Source organism: Emydura macquarii, unplaced genomic scaffold, assembly GCF_026122565.2.
Source record: "Emydura macquarii macquarii isolate MOO-44397 ecotype Brisbane River unplaced genomic scaffold, CSIRO-AGI_Emac_v2 contig_2417, whole genome shotgun sequence".
Lineage (NCBI taxonomy): Eukaryota > Metazoa > Chordata > Testudines > Chelidae > Emydura > Emydura macquarii.
Window position 1 is genome coordinate 2,300,683 of NW_027132554.1, and position 22,869 is coordinate 2,323,551.

Sequence of the window (22,869 nt, forward strand, 5' to 3'; positions counted from 1 at the left end):
AATAAACTTTTATTGTTTGATCTAAACCAGTGTGTTTGGAGTGAAGCGTTTGGGAAACTTCATTGGAGACAGTAAGATTTGTGCATATCCTTTTCTATTAATAAAATGACGGACTTTCTATGAGCTCGTATTATCCAGGGGGTGCTGGGCAGTACAAGACGCACATCCTGGGATCACTCTGGGACTGGGAAAATGCTGGTGTCGCTCTGTAACAGAATTCCTGGCTGGCTAGCTAGAGCACTCACACAGCATAACTACGAGTGATTTACACGCTGGAGGCTGTATGTGGGCAGACCAGGAGTGGCTGCTGCCACAGCAAAGCCAGGTAACAAGCACCCAAGGTGGGAGAATGGAGGGGACGCAGCTGTCCATCAGTCCAGACCGTATCCTGGGGAATGTCCCACCGAGTTTCAGAGCCTGAGCTCCAGCCAGAGCAGGAATGTCCACACCGCTGATTTTATCCCCATCGCATGAGCACGAGGCTTTGAGGAGAGCTCGGAGGCTCAGGGCCGTGGGTCTGTCTTTGCTGTGTAGACTGTCAAACCAGGCGGTTTCCTTCTGAAAACATTCTGCAGCTCGAAGGACAGAGAACCAGGGACGTGCTTCAAATGAAAGCCTGACTCGACACCTTACATTTCAAATGCTTTCCCTGTTCTCCTTCGTTTCGATAGGCCCTTCCTGGCGTTTGCCATGGCACGAAGCAGGCTGAGGTCTCTGCGTGCTGAGCCCTGGGCCTTGGTTAATGCTGGTCGGTGAGTGGGTCACACCTCTGGCCCAAATATTCCAACTCAATTAATACACCAGCCCGCCTGCCAGCGCTCACACCCTCCCGCTGGGCTGCCTTCAAAGATCCCTTCGCCCCTCTGCCAAACTTTCCCCATCCACAAAACCGGGGTAGTGCCAACCTCCCACCAGCGGGCTGTGAGGGGCAGGGGCGGGGCCAGACAGTGTAACAGGCTGGGGAAGTGCTGCGTATAACTATCCACGTAGTGCATGCTCCTGGAAGTGTGAAGGCAGGGAGGCAGTGTGTCCTAGTGGCCAGAGCACTGCTCTGGCAATCAGCAGACATGGGGAAACAGGGACTGTCTCTGGCTAGAGGTATGGATAGTACCAGCACAACTGATCATGGCTGGGCCCGCCTGGGGCTAATGGTACAATACTGTACACATTGCCCCTCGCGTCCCACGAGAGTCTTGAAGATTAGCCTGAGGGCCTGTTTTGTCTCTAATTTCAAAGGCTGTTGCTCATAACGTGGTTTGCCCAGGGATAAGCTGGCGTTATTGGACCTGCTCCAGATGCAGCTGGAGAACCGTAGCAGGAATAACAGCCTGAGGCACGCCTCGTGCAGCGGTACGTGTTTAAGACACGGAGGTGGGAAGATCACTGCAGATAAAACCCAGCAATGATTTTTAAAGGTATCTTTACCAGTAACAAATGAACCAGCCAGGACACACTGCCCAGGGCTAAAGCAAAGCACACGAAACCAGTGCATAAAGAAAGTGGCTCGCCTGATCTACAGCAGGACAGAATTAGCCGCATGGTGGTGTAATCCGAGAGCCATTGCCTCCCTGTGGGCAGCTAAGAGTATAACCTGACCTTTTAAAAAATCCATTTTTGAAACACCAAACTAGGAGACAACAGTTTGATTTAATCTCAGATTTAAACTAATTATTTGCTCTATGGTTTGGTTTTCATTGACGAATTGGCAAACATCCAGCAAATCTGATGAGCAGCCACCAAGGCCATATATTTCAGATCTAATAATATCCCACATTTGCCCATCCCCTTTCAGCCCAAAGACCGCCCAAAGCTCTTCACCAATGTTAAACATGCAGCACCCGCAAATGCAGCCACCTCTGGGGCAGAGCTCATTGCACAGCTCGCTGCATAACAATGGCGCGATGGGATATTTTGACCAAAAACATAAGCACATAGTGCTAATATTACATAAACTGCCACGGGGCTTTTATTGTCCGAGCAGAGCAGACTAGAGTCTGGTTTTTAAGGGCTTCTCATCCCATAACTTCAAAGAAATTAGTCTCTCCGGTATAAAATGGGAGGCACTGCGGTGCTGTGATTAGGACATTGCCCGAGGAGTCCAGAGACCTGGGTTCTTCTGCCACCGAACTCATGGGAGACCCTTGTGCACGTTGCTTCATCATCTGTAAAGCAGCAGGGACGATGCTGATTTCCCCGTGCGGAGTGTGCTGAGGTCTACTGCAGGGGGAGAGCCCGCTACTATTAACGCTGCCATGCAGCTCAGCAGGTGGGCACGGACAGCGCTTGCGCCTTCTGGTAGAAACACACTTTTTAGCAATTTACCTTTTGTTTTCCTCAGGTTTCCATAGCAAAACACTGGCCATCTGTCCTGCAGGAGCTTCCTCTCTTGTCTTCACTATAGAATTAGGTGGTGGTAGAACACCGCTTTGAGGAGTCATGTTAACTAACAGGGTGATAAATGTGACTTTGCCGTCAGTGTAGACAGAGACCGCCATGTTCCTGGAACCCTAGGGTTAGCCACAGCTGTGACACGTGACTTGTCCCTGGCTGCACGGAGTTAGCCTGACTGTGCATTTCCTAAGATGACAAGGGGTCTGAGGCCTTGTGTGGACTGAGCAGCGACTTGGTGACTGGCTAGGCAGGGTTTAGCAGGCCCAGAGGGAAGATAGCTGGCTCAAATGACTTAGCTGAACATTTGATACACGGAGGGAAGTAAACACCTGGAGTTCAAGCGCCGGGCTGCTCTGAGCTGCCAGGGCAGACTAGGCCCTGTACGCTGCTCCTCTCTGACCCCTGACATGTCCTAGTGCTGGCCCTGGGATCGGGGAGCCATGCTGGGTTCCTGCAGGCAGGCATGCAGCCAGGAACAAAAAGTCCCGGTAATGCGCTGAGTGGGGGGGATGGAAGGGTTCAGACCAATAGTCACTTCTGGGCCCTGGCGGAAGCAGGCCAGATCCACAGGCTCCAGGCCCGGAGTCCAGGCACTGACATGCCCCGCAGGGAGGCCGGAGCCCAGCCTAGCAGGGCCGGTGCACACATCGAGATCCGGAAGCTGTTCCGAGGGAGAAGGAGATGGAACCGGCAGCCCCCTCGCGCCAGGCACCCCGCAAACATCTCCAAGCCGTGGCAAACAGTGGGACGAGGGCCCCTCTCATTGTCCAGCCTGTCCCTTCTCCAAGCACAGGGACAGAGCAGCAGAGGGCAAAAAGCCTGGCCTCTCCCCCCTCCTGGCTAGCCACCACCAGAACGCAGAGGGGGCTGGGCCCCCTGAGACAGCCCCAGGTTAGCTTTGCTGAGACAGAGACCTAGCCATTGCCATGGCACCCAGGCCAGGACACAGCTCTCCAGGGGCTGCCCTGCCAGTCAGCTGCTGGCAGAAGCCGGATGAAACGCTGCTGCCCGTTGCAGACACACGGCAGGGCTGCCCCGTGACCGGTCCATCGTCCCACTAAGGCCCCGCTCAGAGTCGTGACAGGGCTACCTGTGTCTCCAGCCCTGAAGCTCACCTGAGTCCCCACAGGGACCCAGCTCCTCCCCGGGCATACGCAGCCACTAGGTGAGAGAGTGAAGCAGGCAGCGCTGCAGCACCCTGCCAGCTCTCCCAGGCCTGGCTGAGATCAGCTGCTCCGTTACGGCAGCGGGTGAGGGAAGCCCTGGGAAGAAATCCCCATCATCACAGCACCCCGACAACAGCTGCGGGCACGGAGATGCCAAGACGATTGCGCCCCTGCTGTGGGAGCAGGACTTGGCCATATGGTCACCTGGGGCGGTTCCCGTCACTCTGGAGGCCTGGCTACGGAGACTGAAACCGTGTTGCTCAGGGAACCAGAGGGAGCTGCCCACCCAGCGTGACCACAGCCTCCGCAGCAGCGAGGGAAGGAGCCGTCAGCCCAAGGCTGAGCCCTACACGTGCAACAGACAGAGCATCCTTGGCAGCCGGCCCTTGGATCCCGCCGGGGAGGAGAGCCAGCGAGCTCTTGCCTGCAAAGCAAAACACAGCCCCACTTCCTCCGCCCGGCTGGGCCACGAGAACACCAGGGAAGGCGCAGCCGGCATAGGCTCGGAAGCCATTCAGACAGCCCAGTGCTGGGCGCCAGCTAAGAACCAGGGCAGGTGGGTGATCGGAAGCAGGGTGATCGGAAGCGACCACGTGTAGTCCTAGAGTTACGGTTGCAGCAGCAATTCCCGTCAGAGCCACCTCTTCAAACCTCTCTACAATGCAGAGACACCGTCAGACCGAGGGGAAAACTGGCGTCCCAGCGCAGGGTGTGGGGCACAGTTTGCATTGCAAATCTGGCACCATTTGATCAAAGGGTTCCCAAAATCTTTGGCCAGCGACCATGGTGAACTGCCCCCGGAAGGATCTAGTGACTGGCCCCAAGCGCCAGCTATTCACGGATGAGCTACTGAACTTAGCTTGTGCTGCCAAGGGAGAGTGACGCCGGTCCTGTTCACACACCCACCCCCGGCCTGGGAGTCCAGGGCTGGTCCTCCACTGGTTGCCATTGGGGGCAGAGAAAGCAGGGGCGAGATCCGCCCACCCCAGCCGTGCTAGTCACATTCCCGGGAGGTATTTCTGGAGATCCTCAACAGTTTGAAGAAGCCCAGATTTCCAGCTTGGCTGTAAAGTCCTGACGTGTCCTTAGCTACAGCCAGCTCCCAGCTCCGCCCAGGTAACAAGGGGGTGGGGGGTCATTTCACCCTCAGCTGGTGTAAGTCAGTGCAGCTCCACTGATGTCTATGACAATTTGCACCAATGGAGAATTTGGCCCTCAAAGTTTAACAAGATCCCAGCACACACCCAGCATTTGGGGCCAGGACTTTAACCCTCTGGCCAGCTTCCGATTCCCAAAGCCGTGGGAACCATCTCACCACCCCACTACTAACATCTGACAATAGCTGTGCTGTGAAAGCAACATGAGCGGATCCAGCCAAGTATGGCCCGGAGTCAGCCTGCTAATGAACGGGCCCGGCGAGGAGACAGAGAGCTCTTGCGCTGGGGTTATTTGAGGAGGGGCGAGGAAGAGCAATGAGGGACTCTGCGCTGGGCGTGGCTGGGGAGCCCTGGTCTGGCGAGGCAGCAGGTTGCACTCCCTAAACAACACAGCGGGCCGAGACGAAGGAAACGTGAACAGCAGAAGCAGGACACAAGGCTGCGGCCGCGGCGGGCGAGGGGGTAAAATAATTGAGTGGGTTTTATGACCAGTATAAATCAGACCAAAGGAGCGTCCTGACTGGACACTGTTCAGGGTAACTGAGCAGCGAGGCGCAGGATTGTTTAATTCTGTGCACTGCAGTAGCTCCAGCAGTCCATGAATTAGGGGCCCTTTGCGCTAGGTGCTGTACAAATGCTTACAAAAAGATGGGAGGAGGAGGAAAAAACAATCCAGCAAAAGCACTGAACTTTATGGGGTCTTCTGACCTCTCTCTGAACCTCTGGTGGAGAGAGAGAGGATTCTGGATGAGCAGACTTGCCCAGTATGGAAACCCCACCTTCCTGTACAAAACAGACGACTTGCTGGCTCCTAAAGCCGGCTGGAAACAGACCTGCCCCTGCCTCTCCATAGCTACCTGCGAGGGGCTGACAGCAGTGCTCTGTGTCTGTCCAGCACTGAGCACGCTGGGGTCTGGGTCCGGGCCTAGGCTCCTAAGTGCACATAACACAGGAGCTGACAGTAACGACAGCCGGAGAGACGTGCAACGACGGACTGTGTTTGGGACAGACACCGGGGAGGGATGAGTCAGTGGCGTACCGATGGGGAGTGCGGGGGGGATGCTGAGCCGGCTCTTTGCAACAGGTGGGGGGTGCAGGAGGCTCTCAGGGGTGACCCTCAGCACCCCGTCCCCTGGCATGTCGTGAAGGGCCGGCCCAGCCCCACTACCCAGGCCGGGGGGTGAGGATGCCCCTGTCCAAGCCGGCCGGGCTGCGGGGCTGCAGAGGGAAAGGCGGGCGCTGCATGGCAGGTAAGTGCGGGGCAGGGGGCGGCGGAGCCAAGCCTGCATTTGCCCCACGCCTCAAACCGCCCTCCCCCCGGCAGGTACAGACCCCCACTCCCTGGGGCAGTTGGGAGGCAGGGCCAGGATCCCTCCTGCCCTGCACAGGGTGAGGGGGGCGTGAGGCCTGGGGGAGGGGGGACGCAAATGTAGGCTTGGCCCCTGGAGACCCTTGGTACACCACTGGGATGAGTTAAATAAACAAACCGCAGCCCCGGGGCACTACGGGGCCAGCTGCGACGCTCGGCTTTCTCTCAGACACGCTGTCCTGTCCTGCCCCGAGCTCACCCGCTTCTCCCTACTCCCAACGAACGCCAAACACTCCACCAACTTCTAAGCCTCCAGGCCCAAGGGGCTGGCTTTGCCGAGTTTCCCCAGACGAAGAGGATGGCTGAGGGCGGCATTGGAGAAACGCGGGCCTTGTCCTGGAGATTTCCAGCTTACACAACGGAGAAGCAGTAAGTGAGACCCAAAGAGGCTGCGTCTCCACTAGGAGAAAAGGGGGAACCCATGAGCAGGAGCGAACAGTCTCTGTTAAACTCCTGGTGCAGACAAGGCAGGGGCAGTTTTAGCTCCGTGAGGAAGGCAGTGAGAGAGCCAGGGGCAACGGTTGCTATTCAGACACATCCAGCCCTGGGTTTTGGTCCCATTTGTAGTGCCTGTTTCACTAAAACCCTTGGGAGCAGAGGTCTGTGGGTGAAGGATCCCGCCCGCCCCTCCAGTCAGTTCAGGTCTGGAGAGCTCCCCTGCCGCTCGTTCGTCCGAGTCAGCCAAGGAGCCTCCAACACCCAAGTCAGCCGGGACAATCCAGGCTTTCCTCCAGAAAGACCCTTTTTAAGGCCTTCTGTATCCACCAAAAATGGCCACGAGCCTGATTTCCCCTCTCACCCCCCAGGTCACCTGTACACAGGAGCTGTGAGCTGGGCATATTCCAGCCACTGTCTCACACAGGGCACATGGCAGCAGGGATCTCACCACACACACACTCGTCTTTCTTCTCCGGTAGCTCTGCCATTACACCTCTTGGGCTCTGCTCAACTGGGGAGGCGAGGCTGCCCTGCACGGAATGAGCTAAGACTTCTGGCTGGCACCGCAACTCGCAGTTCTATCACAGGCCTCTGTTCTTCAAGTCCCAGCTGCTGGAGTCCAGTGAGGAAGTGAGAATTTCAGCTTTCCTTTAAGAAGAGGCCGTTTCTGGCCTCCGGGCTGAGGAGGAAAGCTGGATAGGGTGCAACCTAAAGGCTCCGAGCACAGGAGGCCAACAAAAAAGGGCCCAAACTTACCATTTTTCAAGTCTTATGTTTTTAAGCAAATCTCATGATTTTGAGGGTCTGACTCACGATGTTTGAGTGCTTGGGTCTCCCCGGGGGCAATTCCAGGCATATGGGCAGAGCACAGCCACGCCCCAGCCCTGCCTGACTGTGCCTGGCCCAGCATCGGTGTGGGACGGAAAGTGGCTGTGATGTTACAGACGCTGGGCACCAGGGAGGGCCATGCCGTCGGGTAAGAGGTGCTATTCCCTGCCGGCTTCCCAGCGGCCTTGTAGCTCTTATTATTAGACGAGTTACTGCAGTGGGCCTTAGAGATGAGTAAGAAGAACTGTAAGTCAGACCTTGCCGCTTTGAAGAGAAAAGGAAAGTGCCTCAGTAAACGCCAACGCTGAGGTCTAGCAGCACGGAGGAACGTGGAAAACAACCTCCCTTGGTACCGATGAGTCCACAAGGCCCCGTGGAACCCAGATCAGCGTCAGGCTTGTCACAAACACACACGCACATGCGTGCACATGCGCCACATGCATGCGGGCATGCACGCTTTTTTCACACCCGCCCTGTCTCCATCACAAGTCCCTCCAGGAAGAAGCCGTCCTCTCTCCAGCCAACGGCTGCCCGGCTCCTGCTGGCACTGTCGGACGGCAGGGACTGAAGCCTAGGGACTGACGGTGACAACCTGCTGCTTTGTGCAGTTACCTGGGCCCTGATTTCCAGACGTGCTGAGCAGCTCCACCCAAGGCCCCCAGGAGATGCACGCGCTCAGCGGCTCTGACATTTCGACCCTCGCTGCCTTGCGGAAGGCCAGTGCTGACTCAGCGCGCGCCGTGTTTGGTACGGCTCCAGCCACCCACCCGGCAGCGTCTCTGGCCGGGCTGAACACTGGCCTTTGGGGACCGTGATCTCCTCCTGCAGCGCTCCACACGCGCAGGCTGGGATTCCGTTCAGTCGATCACAGGATAGCCCAGGGGGTGCACAGCCCTCTCCTTCGCTCCCAGCCTCCACTAGCCACAGGGGCCCTGAGCCAAGCCCCTTGGAAGTCACCGGCAATTGTTCCCATGAGTTCAGTGGGCTTTGCCCAGAGTCACCAGCTACCCCGGGGCTGGCCAAAACCGGGGCATGGCCGACCGGAGGTCCAGCAAGATGGAGGTGCTGGCTGGAGGCAGAGGGACACAGACAACATTACTTGGTGTGTGTACTTCTGGTGGAGGCTAGGCGCTGGGCAGAGGACATCACACGCACCCTGGTGGCAAGAGCTCGAAGCCAGGCCAGCCTGCGTCACAAGGCCCTTCCCAAAGCGGCACCCGGGCAGCACACTGACTGGGTAAGCGCATGGCTCAGCCATTAGGTACCTCGGACCCCAGGGGAAATGCTGAGCAGGGCGCCGCGGCTCTGGGCAATTCTTTCCCAGAAGGATCTTTAGTTTCCAGCCTACCCACGCCGAGGGAACTCCATTTAGCAAGGGCAGAAGTGCCACAGCAGAGTGGGCCCCGCCCAGCTCCCCTGGAACCGCAGCAGTGGCACAGGACACTTGAACCAAGAGCCGTACGGCCCCGATCCAGACCCGAGCGAACATGAGAGAGAGACAGGGACGCCGCTGCACATCGGGAGCTGCAGGGTCGCTACATGCAGCTGAACGGGTCCCAGACCAACCTGCCATCTGTATGACAGGAGGACGTCTAGCCTCTCCCCTCAGTCACTGCTTCCCTGGCCCACACAGTGCTGAAAACCCTCGGTCCCCGGATAACCCCCAGCGTTGGAAGCACTGCCTGACGTGCGCTGATAAGCGGCTCCTTGGTTACACCAGAGATTTGTCTGGAGGAGCAAAACTCCTTCCCCGGCGGCTGTTGAGGCAGTAGAGACCCCGGGAGCGCAGAGCTCAGGTGTGTGTCAAAGGGACCCAGCCATCTGACACCTGGAGACGCACCGCAGAGGTGCCCAGACAAGCCGGTGCTGCAGGAAAACCAGCGCCTCAGGCAGAAACTTTCTGCTCCTCCGTCCTCATCCACCGCACACTGCCAGACCCTTCCTGTCCCGCACCGCAGCCTGGCCCGCGACTCCACCAGAAGACAAGCTTCACCAGCTCCCGACCGCGCGGCGTGCTAGCGGCCAGCACGCTCCATCCCCGTCCCCGCTCCATTAGCCCGTCACGCCAGCGCCAGTCGTTACGCACAACACAAGTGTGTCACAGCTGCGTGCAGCCCCCTAGCCCAGTAGCACTACTCTGACCAAAGCAAAGGGCAGCATGGTGACAAAGCATCACGCACGGCTGAAGAGACGCGGGAACCCAGTTATAAATCAATGCGGGAGGGGAGAGGGGCACATTTCCTAACCTCCATCCAGAAGCTGCAGCAGTGCCGGGCCTTCCCCCAACACCAGGGATGTGCAGCCACCAGTGACGGGATGTTTCCAACCCTGAGGAAAAGTGCATGATCGAAATGCAGCTCAGCTGATAGAGCAGGTGAGCAGGGAGCAAAGCGGGCAGGAGGCCTGCGCTGCTGTCACTACCGATTTCCAGACTGCCTCCTTCACCCGGGGGACTCTTCCACACACGGTGTGTGACAGGCCCGGCTCCAGGAGCTCCGTCTGCACAAGAGACCCCTGCAGACCACAGCCAGGGGCCTCCGTCCCCAGAGCGTAGCAGCTGGGGCCTCATTTTGCCCTCACCGTCCCGGCCGAGGCAGGACCGGGATACCAGAGTAAAACGAGCCGGCGGCCCGTGGTGCTCAGGGCTGATTGCTAAGGCGCAGGTCACCAGATCTCGCGGGCGCGTATCCCGGCCCAGCGAGGCAGAGGAAGGATGGCTGCCCAGCAGGCTCAGGCAGCGCGGGACGGGTTCGATCCGCACCCGGGGAGCTGCCACACGTTTCCCTGGCACGAGTCTGCAGGCCAGCCACCTGTCCGAGCCGGGCACGGCCCGGAGCCCAGACCCACTGCCTCCTGGGAGTCAGGCCCACGGCCACAGGCCCTGTACTGCCCCCGGCTCCCCACTCACCGAAGGTCGTGAGGTAGAAGGAAGAGTCCAGAGGGTCAGCCCGGCCAGCGCAGAGCGAGACGCTGCGGCCGTTGCTGCGCTCCATGGCTGCCCGGCCAGCAGAGCACTCAGGGCCGCCGGGCCTGGCAGGAGCCTGCAGAGCCGGAGCCGTTTAACATGGGCAGCGCGGCCTGCACCAGAGCCTGGCTTCCAACCGCCCGCCTTTGAATAGCACAAAGGGCTCCGGCAGCCCATTGGCCCAGCCCGATTTGAATGGGATCCACACCTGCCTGAACAAACAAGGCCCTGGCCACACACAGCCACTCTGACACACACACACACAGAGCCACTCTGATACACACTGACACACACACACACACAGCCACTCCGATACACACACAAAGACACACACACACACAGCCACTCTGATACACACTGACACACACACAGCCATTCTGATACACACACACACAGACACACACACACACAGACATTCTGATACTGACACACACACACACACACACACAGCCACTCTGATACACACTGACACACACACACAGCCACTCTGACACACACACACACACTCTGATACACACACACACACACACACAGCCACTCTGATACACACACAGCCACTCTATAGACACACACACACAGAGACACTGACACTGATATACAGAGAGAGATACACACACAGACACACACACACAGACACTGATACACACACAGACACACACACACAGACACTCTGATAGATACATACACACAGACACACACACAGCCACTCTGATACACACACAGCCACTCTGATACACACACAAACACACACAGCCACTCTGATACACACACAGCCACTCTGACACACACACACACACACACAGCCACTCTGATAGACACACACACACAGAGACACTGACACTGATATACAGAGAGAGAGAGATACACACACTGATACACACAGACACACACACTGACACTTATACAGAGAAATATACACAGACACACTGATGTACACACACAGCCACTCTGACACACACACACACACACAGCCACTCTGATAGACACACACACTGACACTGATATGCACACACACACTGACATACACACACAGCCACTCTGATACACACACACAGACACTGATATAGAGAGAGAGAGATACACACTGATACACACACACTGACACTGATACACACACAGACACATATATAGATACACACTCTGATACACAGAGAAATATACACACACACTGATACACACACATTGACACTCATACACAAACACACACAGATAGATACACTGACACTCTGATGCACACACACAGATATACACTGATACACACACACACTGATACTCATACACACAAATATACTCTCACACCGACACTGACACTCTGATACACAAACAAAGGCACCGATACACACACAGATAGACACTCTGATACACGCATACAAAGACACTCTGCTATTCCCCGGCTCTCTTGCTGTATACACACACCCTGCTTTGTGTAAGTTGCCAATTGCGGTGTGCGATCTGTCATGCTTTTTAGGCCATCTCGTGGACAGGTGTGTGATCACTGCTCTCGCGGGTGCGGTCGAGGCAGAGCTCGCTGTTGTACAGGGAGCTGGGCAAATACTGTACAAAGAGAATCCTCGGCGTGTTCTTTTTGGATTTTCACTAAATGCCAGAGTCAGGTGCTGGCCTGCAGCAGCTGGTGCAGCCCCCACAGCCAGGTTCCGAACGTGAGCACCTGAATCTACGCCCAGGACGCAACACTGCCAGCTCCCCTTTGGCACCGGAACCCACGTCCTCAGCAAAGCCGGGGACAGAAAGACGCCCATGACCAACCAGAATTGGCCACGCAATTGTGCACCGCAAGCCGTGGAGGGCGCAGCACCTGCTACGCATTGGACCGAACGATCTCCGCCAGGGAGCACGGCTGGGCCAGGGATACAGGGCAGGATGCTGTGGAGATGTCCAGCGGTCAGAGGCCCCACCTGAGAGGGACAGCCCAGGTGTCCACCTGCCAGGTGGTCTCTGAGCGGCGGTACAAAAACCTGTGTGCGGTGGCCGTTCGCTAAGCACCAAGCTGGTTTGGCAGAGACGTGCCCCTGGCCCACCGGAGCTCTGGCAGCCACCCTCAGCGGAGGAGGAGGACTCAGTTCCACAGTGGGGGGCACTGGCCCCTGGTAACACTGGTACAACACAGCCTCAGCCCGTGCGCCTGGCCAGGCCGGGGCTGAGCCGGGCTAGAGTCAGGCAGCGCGCGGAGTCAAGTCTGCACTGTACCTGCGCGACAGGAGCGTGGCTCTCCCGGCTCGCCACCCGAGGCCTGTGCACGCCAGCGACAGGACCGTGCATGCGACGGCAGGAGAGCTCAGCCGACGCTGGACAGCAGGAGACGCCGCCACTTCTTTTCTGTCCCCAGTCAAGAAGGACCCAAACCCAAGGAGCAAAGCCAGGCCCGTGGGCAGGTGCAGCCCCCCTGCAGGGCAGCCAAACACCTGCAGGCCAGAGAGCTGCTGCAGCGTCCCACTGGGAGCATTTGCCGCCCCTCCCGCGAGCAGCACCTGGGACGGGGAGCAGTGTACTCCGTGGGCAGAGTCTGGCAAGGCGCCAGCCACGTTCCCGTGGGGGAGGGGTTCACGGCTCTTTCAGAAAGATAAATTGGTGCTGTGTTTTCCCAAGTGGATGCCGTGCTCCCTTTTCCCCCAGGACGTTTTCCTGGCTTCATACACAGACGCCAGGCTTGTAGGCAGGGCAGTTTTGCCTACTCAAGACACCCGGGAGGGCGTGTACTGATCCCAGACACCAGTGGTGTTGGTTGGTGTCAGGAGAGCCCAGTCTGGTGGCTGCTGGCGGAAGGGTTGACTGAGGATGGTTTGCATTTCCTCTGTTCCGGGGGGCCATGCGAGGAGAGAGGACGAAGAGGGGAGTGGCCGGTTGAGCTACTGGCTGTAATGTAAAATAGGCCATTGTAACAAGCATGGTCCAGCCTCAGCCTCCAGACAGGGCTGCCGGCTGCCATTTCTCACTCACGTCGGGTGACCAACCGTCCCGCAAATCTCGGGACAGTCCCGCAATTGGATCCTTTGTCCCACATCCCACAACGACTATGCGATGTCCTGCAAAATATGGAGCCGGGGGTGGCGGGTGGCTTGCCCGGTCAGGCTGCTCTGCTCCACGTTGGGTTGGGGGAAATTGGGGGGGCTTGGTGCTGGCTGGAGGGCATGGAAGGGGCAGGGCCAGGTGGGAAGGGGCCTCACGGAAGGGACAGGGCTGGCCGAGGGGCAGGGCTGTTTACCTTGCTAACGAGCTAGCTGTATCAATAGCTAACGAGCTAGCTCCTGAATGCAGAGTTTAGTTAAAGGTGTTGTTTTAACTGTCTACAGCTTCCCGAAAGAGGCTGTTTTGGTACAGGGTGAAACTAATGCTCTTGGTTACATGAAAGGGATTGATTTGTTTTCACTTCGCTGGGTCCCGCGAATGAGCTCACACTGTCCTGAAACTGGACTCCTGTCAGTTGCTCACCTACACTCACGACCTACGGTGGCACGTAGCAGACGTGACATTTCCTCCTCTGTCAACTTACCGGACACTGAACTCAGCCCGCAGTGGCAGCTGAGAACAACTTCCTGCCATGGGCCCGGCCAGGAGAAGGGGAAGGCGGTGATGCTTTTTAACCTTAGCTGCTCCCTCTTATTTACCGGGATGGCCGCGGCTGCGTGAGCGATTTTCTCCCTGTTGTTACCAGGGCCAGCGCTCCGCCCCGACTAGCACCAGGAGAGGCTGCAGTGTAGACAGGGTGCCAGCAACTTTGCACCGCGTCAGCTGGCTCCGCTCAGAGAGGGGCTTAGAAGACTTGATGGTCAAAACAGCTGTGCCCAGCCTAGGCCAGCGCGGTGTCTGGCATCAGGTACCAGGTCAACAGGGAGGCTTTGTCTCCCCCAGTGGCTCAGCCGTGTAGAGTGGGTTATGAGGCTGTGGGCTACAGCAGGAAGCAGAGGGCTGTGCGGGTGGAGCCTGTCTGGGGAGGCCAGGAGAGTTCAGGGCCATGATTCCCAACCTGCAGAAGGGAGCCACTGCCTGGGGTCCCAGGTGGAGCGCATGGGGCTAGAGGACGTGTGCGGTTTCCCTGCTGCAGCCCAGGAGATGGGAGATCAGTGAGGAGGGAGGCAGCCTCCTCGCTGAACAACTTCCATCTGGCTGCAGTGGGGCGGGGGCCGGCTGGTGGAGACTGGTGGCCCTTCAGGGATGTACCAATGATATCTGTGGCCCTCAAGCCAAAACAGTTGGGAACCCCTGGCTCAGGGCATGTCAGGCAGATCCGTGCACTCCAGCCCAGCTGTCATTTACACACCCAGGGTGCTGGGTCCTGTGTGTGAGGTGCTCCGAATGGGCTCTCCGCTGCCATCTAGGGATGAACTGGGGAAAAGACTCAGGAGCAGCCTGTTGGTACAGACACATCCACGGCCTTGCTGAGCTGCAGCCGGATGCGCCTGCCGAGCAGAGGCGAGGTGGAGCTGTTGATGGTGCCCCAGTGTCGCCTCTGTGCCAGTGTTTGGCTTTGGCTGTTTCGGGTAAAGAGCCACTTTCCTATCGACTGCTCGGCTGCCTGCCTGTCTGCCGAGGGGTTCTCCCAACCTGAACCTCACCCACTGAGGGGGCAGTGAAAGTCAAAGCAGGGGGGCACAGCTGTTTAAAGACAGAGCTGACGAGCGGCGAGTGATGGCGACGGCTGGACTGCCGGCTCTGCTGGGCTTTAGAGCTGGCACGGAGCTAGTGTTGTGGTGAGGGCAGCGCAGGGAGTATCCCTCTAACCGCTGAAACCCCTGGGAACCGGGCTCGGGTGTGGAGCCTCCGCACGCAGCGACAGGGAGCAGGGATGGTGGCAGCTGTGGGCAGCGGCAGGGACAGCACCTGCAGCCACACACACCCGCAGAGGCATCACTCAGCCCCCTCTCCCCTCGGGGCGGAAAACTAACCGCCCCCCCCCACTCCCTTCGCACCACTGGGGTCTGGGGATGTTGCTGACCTCGAGCAACATGCCATGAGTGGGGTACAGTGAAAGGAAAAGGGGATTGGCGTGTTAAAGAGACATCTGTCCACCAGACCTTCGCACTGCAAGGAGGGAAACTGAGGCAGGGAGCAGTGCCCGAGATACTGTGGGGCAGGACGTTACTTTGTGTCTGTGTACTTTGAAGTCATTGTTGCAGTGTTTGCCCAAATTAACGCAGTGTTTTTTCATTTAAGTCAAAGTTTTCTTTAGTTATACACAGATTCAGTGCTGCAAGGGGGAAGTATTGCCTCTTGGAGGTGCCCGGGGTGTGGCTCGTTCCCCCCCCATTATTATGGGGGGGCTGAGGCAGTTCTGATTTGTATTGTTCAGAGGAATCCCTAGACAGTGACCCTGCCGCCACTGCCTGACAGGCGGGTCACACGTACAAACACAGCAAGAGTGGTGCCTGTCCCAGCTGCTCCGAATTTCAGTATAGCAGACAAGAGACGACAGGTGGAGACAGACAGAGCACAAGGGAGCAGGGGGACCGGAGAGTTGCAGGCCCCTGCTCGGTAGCAGACCCAGCCAGAGAGCCCCTGAGCGTCTGCCCAAGGCTGGCAGCAGCAAGGTGTCTGTCTGTGCCAAAACCTGCAATCAGCACCTACAAATCCCACAGGAAGCATGTCCCCTAGGGGAGCTGAGAGCCGGGCACAAGCCAGGGTGGGGAGAGCAGAGGGATCAGGGTGGGGGGTCCTCTCCATAGTCTCTCTGGGTGGGCTCTGCTCTGGGATCTCTGCGCCAGGCCATCTCCCAGCAAGGGACAGCGCTGATTTCAGGGGTGTGGAGCTGCAGCCCCAGCCTGGCCCTCAGTTCATGGTCAATGTGGCTACGAGCATTAGGAGCACAAGGAAAATGACATTTGCTGGAATAATCCTGCTAAGCAGCCAGTGATCCCAGCGTGGCTGTCCTGCCATCGCCCACCCACCATGCCCGTGCTCTCCCAGGAGCTGGCCTCCACCAGTGAACACTGCTGTCGCAGACCCCTCGCCTGCCTCCTGCCCCGACTTCCCACCAGCCATCCCTCCCTGCCCGGGCATGGGCTGCAGCTTGGCCCGCGCCCATGGGGGACACACTGCTCTGCTCGAGCGCTCCCTCTGCTGGGCACACGGGGCATGCACAGATCCTGCATCAAAACAATCCAAAGGGGGTTTTGGCAGCTGACAGATGGGAGCTGCTCCGGACTATCTGCCGACCCCGGTCTGTGGGGCTGGTGAGTGGGCAGCTACTGTTGGAATAGACTGGTTTCGTTTACTGGGGGCTGTTGGGAAGGGAAAGAATGGCTCCGGATAAGCCACCTCTCAGCAAACCCTGAGTTCCCCAGGGGCAGTGCCAGAGCTACTAGTTTTCATGCTGCCGCCTGCTCTCCAGCCAACTCCCAAAGCTGCCCTGCACCAGGCGGAGCAGCGGCCTGGGAACACGGAGGAACACGACGGCTCTGCAGGGGCAGGATGAAAAGGGACGGGGGAGTAACTGTTCAGGGGAACCAGGCCGAGAGCCAGGACCCTTCTGAGGGCATCTGAAGAAGCCAGGCCTGCCTAGGCTGCCGGGGGCTGGCAGGACACTAGGCAAGGTACGCAGCTGGAGGCAGTTCTTTTAAAATCCACCTTCTCGACCGCTCTGTTCCTACCGCAAAGCCAGCACTGCTCGGGGTCAGACGGCTGCCAGGTCACAGCCCCAGCCGGGCGTGCGGGATAAGCACCGGACTACATCAAAGGCGGTGCATCCAGAGCCCACAGAGGGGCCCAAACTGTGACAGGGACTCGTCTCTGGTTTACTGCAGAAGGAGGAAAGCTCCCCTCTGTTTATGGGGAGACGCTGCTGGGAATGTTACTTGTTATACTCCCCTCGTCAGGATTTTGCAAATACTGACACCTCCCGAGGTGCTCTGCATTGGCCGTACACTGGGGCGGGCGGATGCTGATCATTGGTTTAATCAAACACATTTATTGTCTCAAGTTTTAGGGGACAAAGCTTTTGATTTCTAAAACATCAGGTGCCGAGAGGCAACAGCGTCTGCCAGGCAGCACGGTCTAAGGGACCAGGCAAATGCACTGGGCATCAGTGGAGCTAGATTCTGTCTCTGCCTCTGCCACAGCCTGCTGGGTGACCTTGGGCAAATCACATCTTCCCGCTGTGCCTGGCCCACCCGTTGGCAGCCCTGGCCAGTCAGCAGGGAAGCTCTTGGGGCCGGGCCTAGCACGATGCAGCCTCCAGACACTTCCGGAATATTGACAAGTCACCGTCACACCAGCTTCCCTCAGAGGCCTGACCCCCAACTCCAGCGCATCACTTCTGGGCCCGGGCGCCTCTCTGCCCTCTCCTTGGCTGGAGGTCAGCCCAGGGGCGCGGAGCTGAATTTCAAGATGGCGACATCACAGCAGGATGGAGGTTAGCCGCGCACTCCCCACGCACTGCCCGCCCCTCCACTGGCAGTGCCCAGTGCCAAAGTTCACTGGAGCCCTCCCCAGGCAGCGACGGTTCTGTTCTGTGAGTCTTCCAGGGGCTTGTACATCCGCTAGGAACTGACCCAAGAGGAGACCAATCGTTTCACCTCCGCTCTTTGGAGTTCAGGGACTGAACCACTAACGCCTCCACCAGCCAAGGGCCAATCTCTACGCTCTGGTGCAGCCCCACAGCTGCCCCACTGATCTGAGGGGCATTCCCCAGTACATTCCTCTGAGTGCACTACATCACACACTGCTACAGGAGACATGGAAAGGGTGTCCCACAGAGACACAGCGGAGTCACGCTGATCCACTGCACCTCTGGGAACCTAATCATATGGATCCATGCTTTGGCCCAGGCCCTGGGCTCTCACCAGGCTTACCCTGACACAGGCCCCGGGGCAGGCACGGGCTCATCGGGGACAGCCAGCTCAGGGGCTGCTCATGGGATCCTCCGCCTGCCCCTGGCGCTGGCTCTGATCCAGCCCAGGTTGGTAGAGGGTGACAGCTGACACCATCTGCAACCTGACGCCTTGGTGGGCCCCCATGGGGCTGGTGCCCATCTCTCAGAAACACCATCCCATAAGGCAATCCTTGCTGGCAACAACCGAATAGGCCTGGAGTAAGGACTCCCCTCCCATCTCTGGAGGAGGCGCCTCCAGATGGGAAGAGAGGCACTGCCCTGCCACCCTGGCTGGGGAGTGCTGGGGGCAGCGGTCCCTCTGGGTGCCAGCAAAATCCCACAGGAGAGAAAAGCCGCTGGCCTGGACACTAGCCAGCTCGGGGGGAGTGAATGATTGCACAGCACCTTTTAGAGGGGGCCGGGTTACGCTTGCCCCATCCGCTGCGTGACACTGCTCTGCAAGCTGCATGGGCGCTATCGATCTCCGCCAGCACAGCCACCACCCTGCTCTGCCCACGCTGCTTCATGCTCAGTGATCTCCCCTTCCACAGAGCAAGCATCCCCGCACAGCCACGGAGAGGGGCACAGCGCCGCGCCATACCCAGGGCAGCCCCTGCAGTGCTCAGTACCCGCTCAAAGACCTCCCGCAGCCACCTACCCTTTCCTTTCACTCTGGCATGGCTGATCTTCCTCCGCCTGCTCCCGGGCGCCCCTCTTTGCTTCCTCAGCAAGGATCGGACTACAGCAACCTTCACCTCAGGGGACAGGACAGACGCCAGCTCCGTGGTCCAGAGACTCCGATCCATCCCTGCCAAAGAGAACACGGCACAGCTGAGAACAGCCTCATTCAGCACATGGACAACCAGGGAAGTGGCCGCATGGTGCATGCCAAGCTGTGCAGCGCCCGCCACCCCTTCATTCCCCCAGCCCAGCCCTGCTCTGCCCCAGACACCAGCCACGGCTCTCACCCACTGGGATCGAGCAGAGACACTCCCCCCCTCGGATGCATCTTGAATATGGGAATCTCCACTAAAGCCCATCAGCCTGCAGCCATTGGACCAGGAGCCAGGAAGGAGATGACTGCCCACTGAGCCGCTCTGCGAGCATGCACCCGGCCTGTGAGACAGCAGCGATTAGCAGCAGCTCCGTCCGTGAACCATGGCAAGGAGCCAACCTGTGACCTCTCCCTGGGTTCAGACCCAGTTCAGCCGCAGAGAGAGGGAGTCGTTCCCCACTAGTCGGAATAATTCCCTATGCCCCAGGGGACACAGAGCTCATGTAGAAACCCAGCCTAGCCCCAATCAACACCAGAACAGAAAGCTACGCCTTCCATTCTTCCAGTGGGATTTTCATCAGTGCTCAGTAGGGACTTGTCTTTTCCCAGCAGAGTCAGCAGGCTTCCGTGGGAGCAGACATAGGCCACATCAGACAGCAGCCGTTAGTGATGTAACAATCCACCCGGCTGCGGACACAGGACAAGCGTGTGCTTAGCAGGCGCCCGAGAGCAATGCCCTGCAGAGGGCACCGTCAGAACGCTCGAGGCAGCAGTGTGGGCACACTGTGCTAAAAGCACAGAACGAATTTCAGGGGCCATTCAGATTCTTTGGCTGCTGGTCAAAAAACTTTTATTGTCTAATTCTGGGTTTGTGCGCAGTTAGTGAGCACCTCGCCTGGTTAAAATCCTTGTTTTGTGGGTGTCTGCAGGCCCGCACAGACTTTGTACAAACCTTGGCATAAATAAGAGTGACGTTCTGGAGCCCAGTTTTGATTTCATGTAGCCTACATCTCCGTCACCACAATACTTCACTTGTAAACTTCGTTATAAACCACTGAGAAAGGAAATCCAATTGCACACACACACACACACACACACACACACACACACACTCTGTCCCCACAATGTCTCAGAACACACACACGTACGTTATCCTGCGTTATCACCGGCACACGTTTCTGGAATAGGGGGTTGCTGACCTGCGGAGGGTGAGGTGCAGGGCCCTCGGTCCGAGTGAACCCTTGGGGTGTCCTCACACAGTCACACGCCCACCCCACCACACTTGATCCCATGTGGCCATGCACTGACTGCAGCATGGCGCCGGGGGCCCTCCATGCAGCTCATTTCACTCCAGAGCCGACCGGACAGAGGCACTCCCAGGAGGAAGAACATCGGGCCCTGACTCCTGCAGCCCCCTGGGACTCCTACTGCACCACTCTTCACTGAGGTTGGGACCCCAGCTGGAAGCTACTGACCCCGGGGACTGAGCACAGGCTCCATGTCGGGCAGGCCAGGCTCACCTTGGGAGCAACCTCTGTGTCTTCCCAGGCTTCGTAAGGAAACGAAGCAGCAGAGCATCAGCTGCTGTGATCACCAGGAGGGTTTGCTTGAGAGACTCCAATACAGAAGGAAGCTACTGTAACCAAACTCCACAGCACGAGACACCTGCTTCTACCTAGGGGCTCCTCAGCCTCTGAGCCACCAGGTCCTGCTGAGTCCCGGCCCCGTGCATTGCCTCCGTCAGACAGACGGCAAGGGGATGCCCTCAGCCAAACCTGCCTCTTCGACAAGGCAGCCAGCTCCAGGCAAAGCAGGGCACTCGGCTCGGACCAGAGCCTGCATTCCGCGTAACCCGCCCAGACCCACCCACGTCAATGGCTGCAGGCCCCACAGGGTGCGGTCTGGCCCTTTTTCCTAAGCCTCTGTGAGGAAACATCCTGCAAGAATCTTTAGGGAGAGTAAAGCAACCTGTGTGTGTGTGTCCAGCACCTAGCGCAGAGGGGCTCTGGTTCTGACTGCAGCCTGGAGGCACTGCACAGAGACGTGCCTGCCTCTGGTCGGACACAGCTCCACAGGTGCGCGGGCTGAGGGGTGACTCCGCAGCAGCAGCCTGGAAAGGACGTTTGTCCTGTAGCAAACTGGTTTTTTCCCCAGGCGTTTGGGTGATTCCACTGGGAGCAGGCACCAGCTCCGTCTCAGCCCAGCTGCAGCTGCATTTTCACACGCTAAGCCTAGAAACGGCGCTTTCTGCTCCGAATGCTTGAAAGCCAGCAGCCCAACAGCCGCAGAGAAGATGCCAAGTCACCAACCAAGGGAAAGAATGAGAGATGCTCTCTGAGCAGCCTGATTGATGGACCCCAAACGGCTGGCTATTGTACTGCCGCTGTAAATCACAGCCCCTTTGGGAAGAGGGGGGAGTGACGACACAAATACAGACACTGACCCATTATTCTGCACAGGCCTCTGAACAAAGAGCTCTGCTTTGTCTGGACTGGCCTCTCTCCCGCTTCACTCAGCCTCATACTTGGGAAGCTGCACGAGGGGGCAGAGGGAGCTTTCCGTTATTTTAATTGCTGCTGGAGTTCCTGATGGACGCGAGCACTCTGCAGGACCTTCCGGTGACACTTCCAATGCTAAGCAAGACTCTGTGTGCAGCTCTGTCACTCCCCAGTGGGAGCGGTTACTTTCCTCTTCATCCCCTTCCAGGGAACACAAAGAAAGGGGCAGAAACCCACCAGCTGGACACAAGGACTAGGGACATACGTCCCTCAGAACAACATGGCAAAAGCAATTCAAGCACGGGGCCAGGCTCCCAATCCATTTGAGAGTCATTTTCCTATTTGCAGAGAGCAGTTCTGATCTGTCCCGTGCCCAGAGCCGAGCTGCTCAACCCAAACATGGCAAAACGATTGGATGAGGCTGAAAACTAGGAGCTGACTCTGTTCTCTGCCCAGTGACTGAGCGAGAGTGGGCGGGCGGGAAATAGCTGACCACTGAGTTACACTGGGAATGAATGTGGTCCCCCGGCCTCTCTCAAACTCTGCCCTGAGTAATCTGAACCCCTCTTGCAATCTCCAACCCCAAGCGTGGGAGAGAAGCAGTCCGTGGTGTGGAGGGCAGACCCTGACAAAGGCATTATTTGTTCTTTAATTGCTGCTTGTTTATTTAGAAACAGTGGTGCTTGGAGCCCAGGCTGTAAATCAATTACAGCCAGTAAACAATCAACGGCAGCTATTTGGAAAAGGCAGAAATGGCTAAAGGACCTGCGTAAAAATCAGACCCCTAGAGACCTCTGGGTTCAGTCTGTTTTTAAGCAGATCCCACTTGCCCTGCCTCTCACATTGCACCCAGTCAGCCTGGACAACACCACCAACAATCACTTCTCGGGAGTGTCTGCACCATCAGTTAGCTCAGGGGCTTCCCCAGAGGTGCTGGAATATCTCAGCCCAATGCAATCTGTATTGTGCGGTGCCGTGCAGGCTGTAGCTGCACCCCAGACTGATTCGGTGCTGTAGTGGTGATCTGCAAGCAGATTCCAGAAAGAATTGCACCACAACCACCAGAAGTATTTCTCTAAGCTTTAACTGCCTATACAGTCACTAAACCAAACGTCTGAGCCCACGTGTAATAGCGCTACCTGATGCCCCCCAGCACTGATTACTATCAATCAAGCCCCAGGTAATTTTGGACACAGAAAATCTGTTGGGCCGCCTGTGCTGTTGGTCCCAGAATTTTTTTTTTCCCCACAGTCAGCAACAGTATTCGGAGGGGAGGGCTCAGGCCTCTGGAACCAGGACTGTCGGAGCAGGAATTTGATGAACTCCAGTTGTATGTGAAGAAGTGATGGTGTCCTCGGACAGGCGCTGGTCAGGTCGCAGCTCTCTTGGGAAAAAGGATCCTCTGTAAACCCTGAGGGCCTGGCTGTGCTGGTTCAGGCTGGCTGGACACACTCACC

At 57.8% G+C, this 22,869-nt stretch overlaps 1 protein-coding gene across 5 annotated transcripts in view; it reads right to left on the reverse strand.

Moving 5' to 3' along the window:
- The window catches only part of RGS3 (regulator of G protein signaling 3), a 193,338-nt gene that overhangs the window by 141,468 nt on the left and 29,001 nt on the right, over positions 1-22,869 (reverse strand). For 4 of the 5 annotated variants that reach the window (XM_067561509.1, XM_067561511.1, XM_067561510.1 and 1 more), the window contains one exon: positions 18,798-18,947. In XM_067561509.1, coding sequence (XP_067417610.1) covers positions 18,798-18,947 — 150 coding nt within the window. Of the gene's footprint in view, positions 1-18,797; positions 18,948-19,866; positions 19,950-22,869 lie in introns of those variants that run through there. The other variant, XM_067561513.1, reaches the window with a different exon arrangement.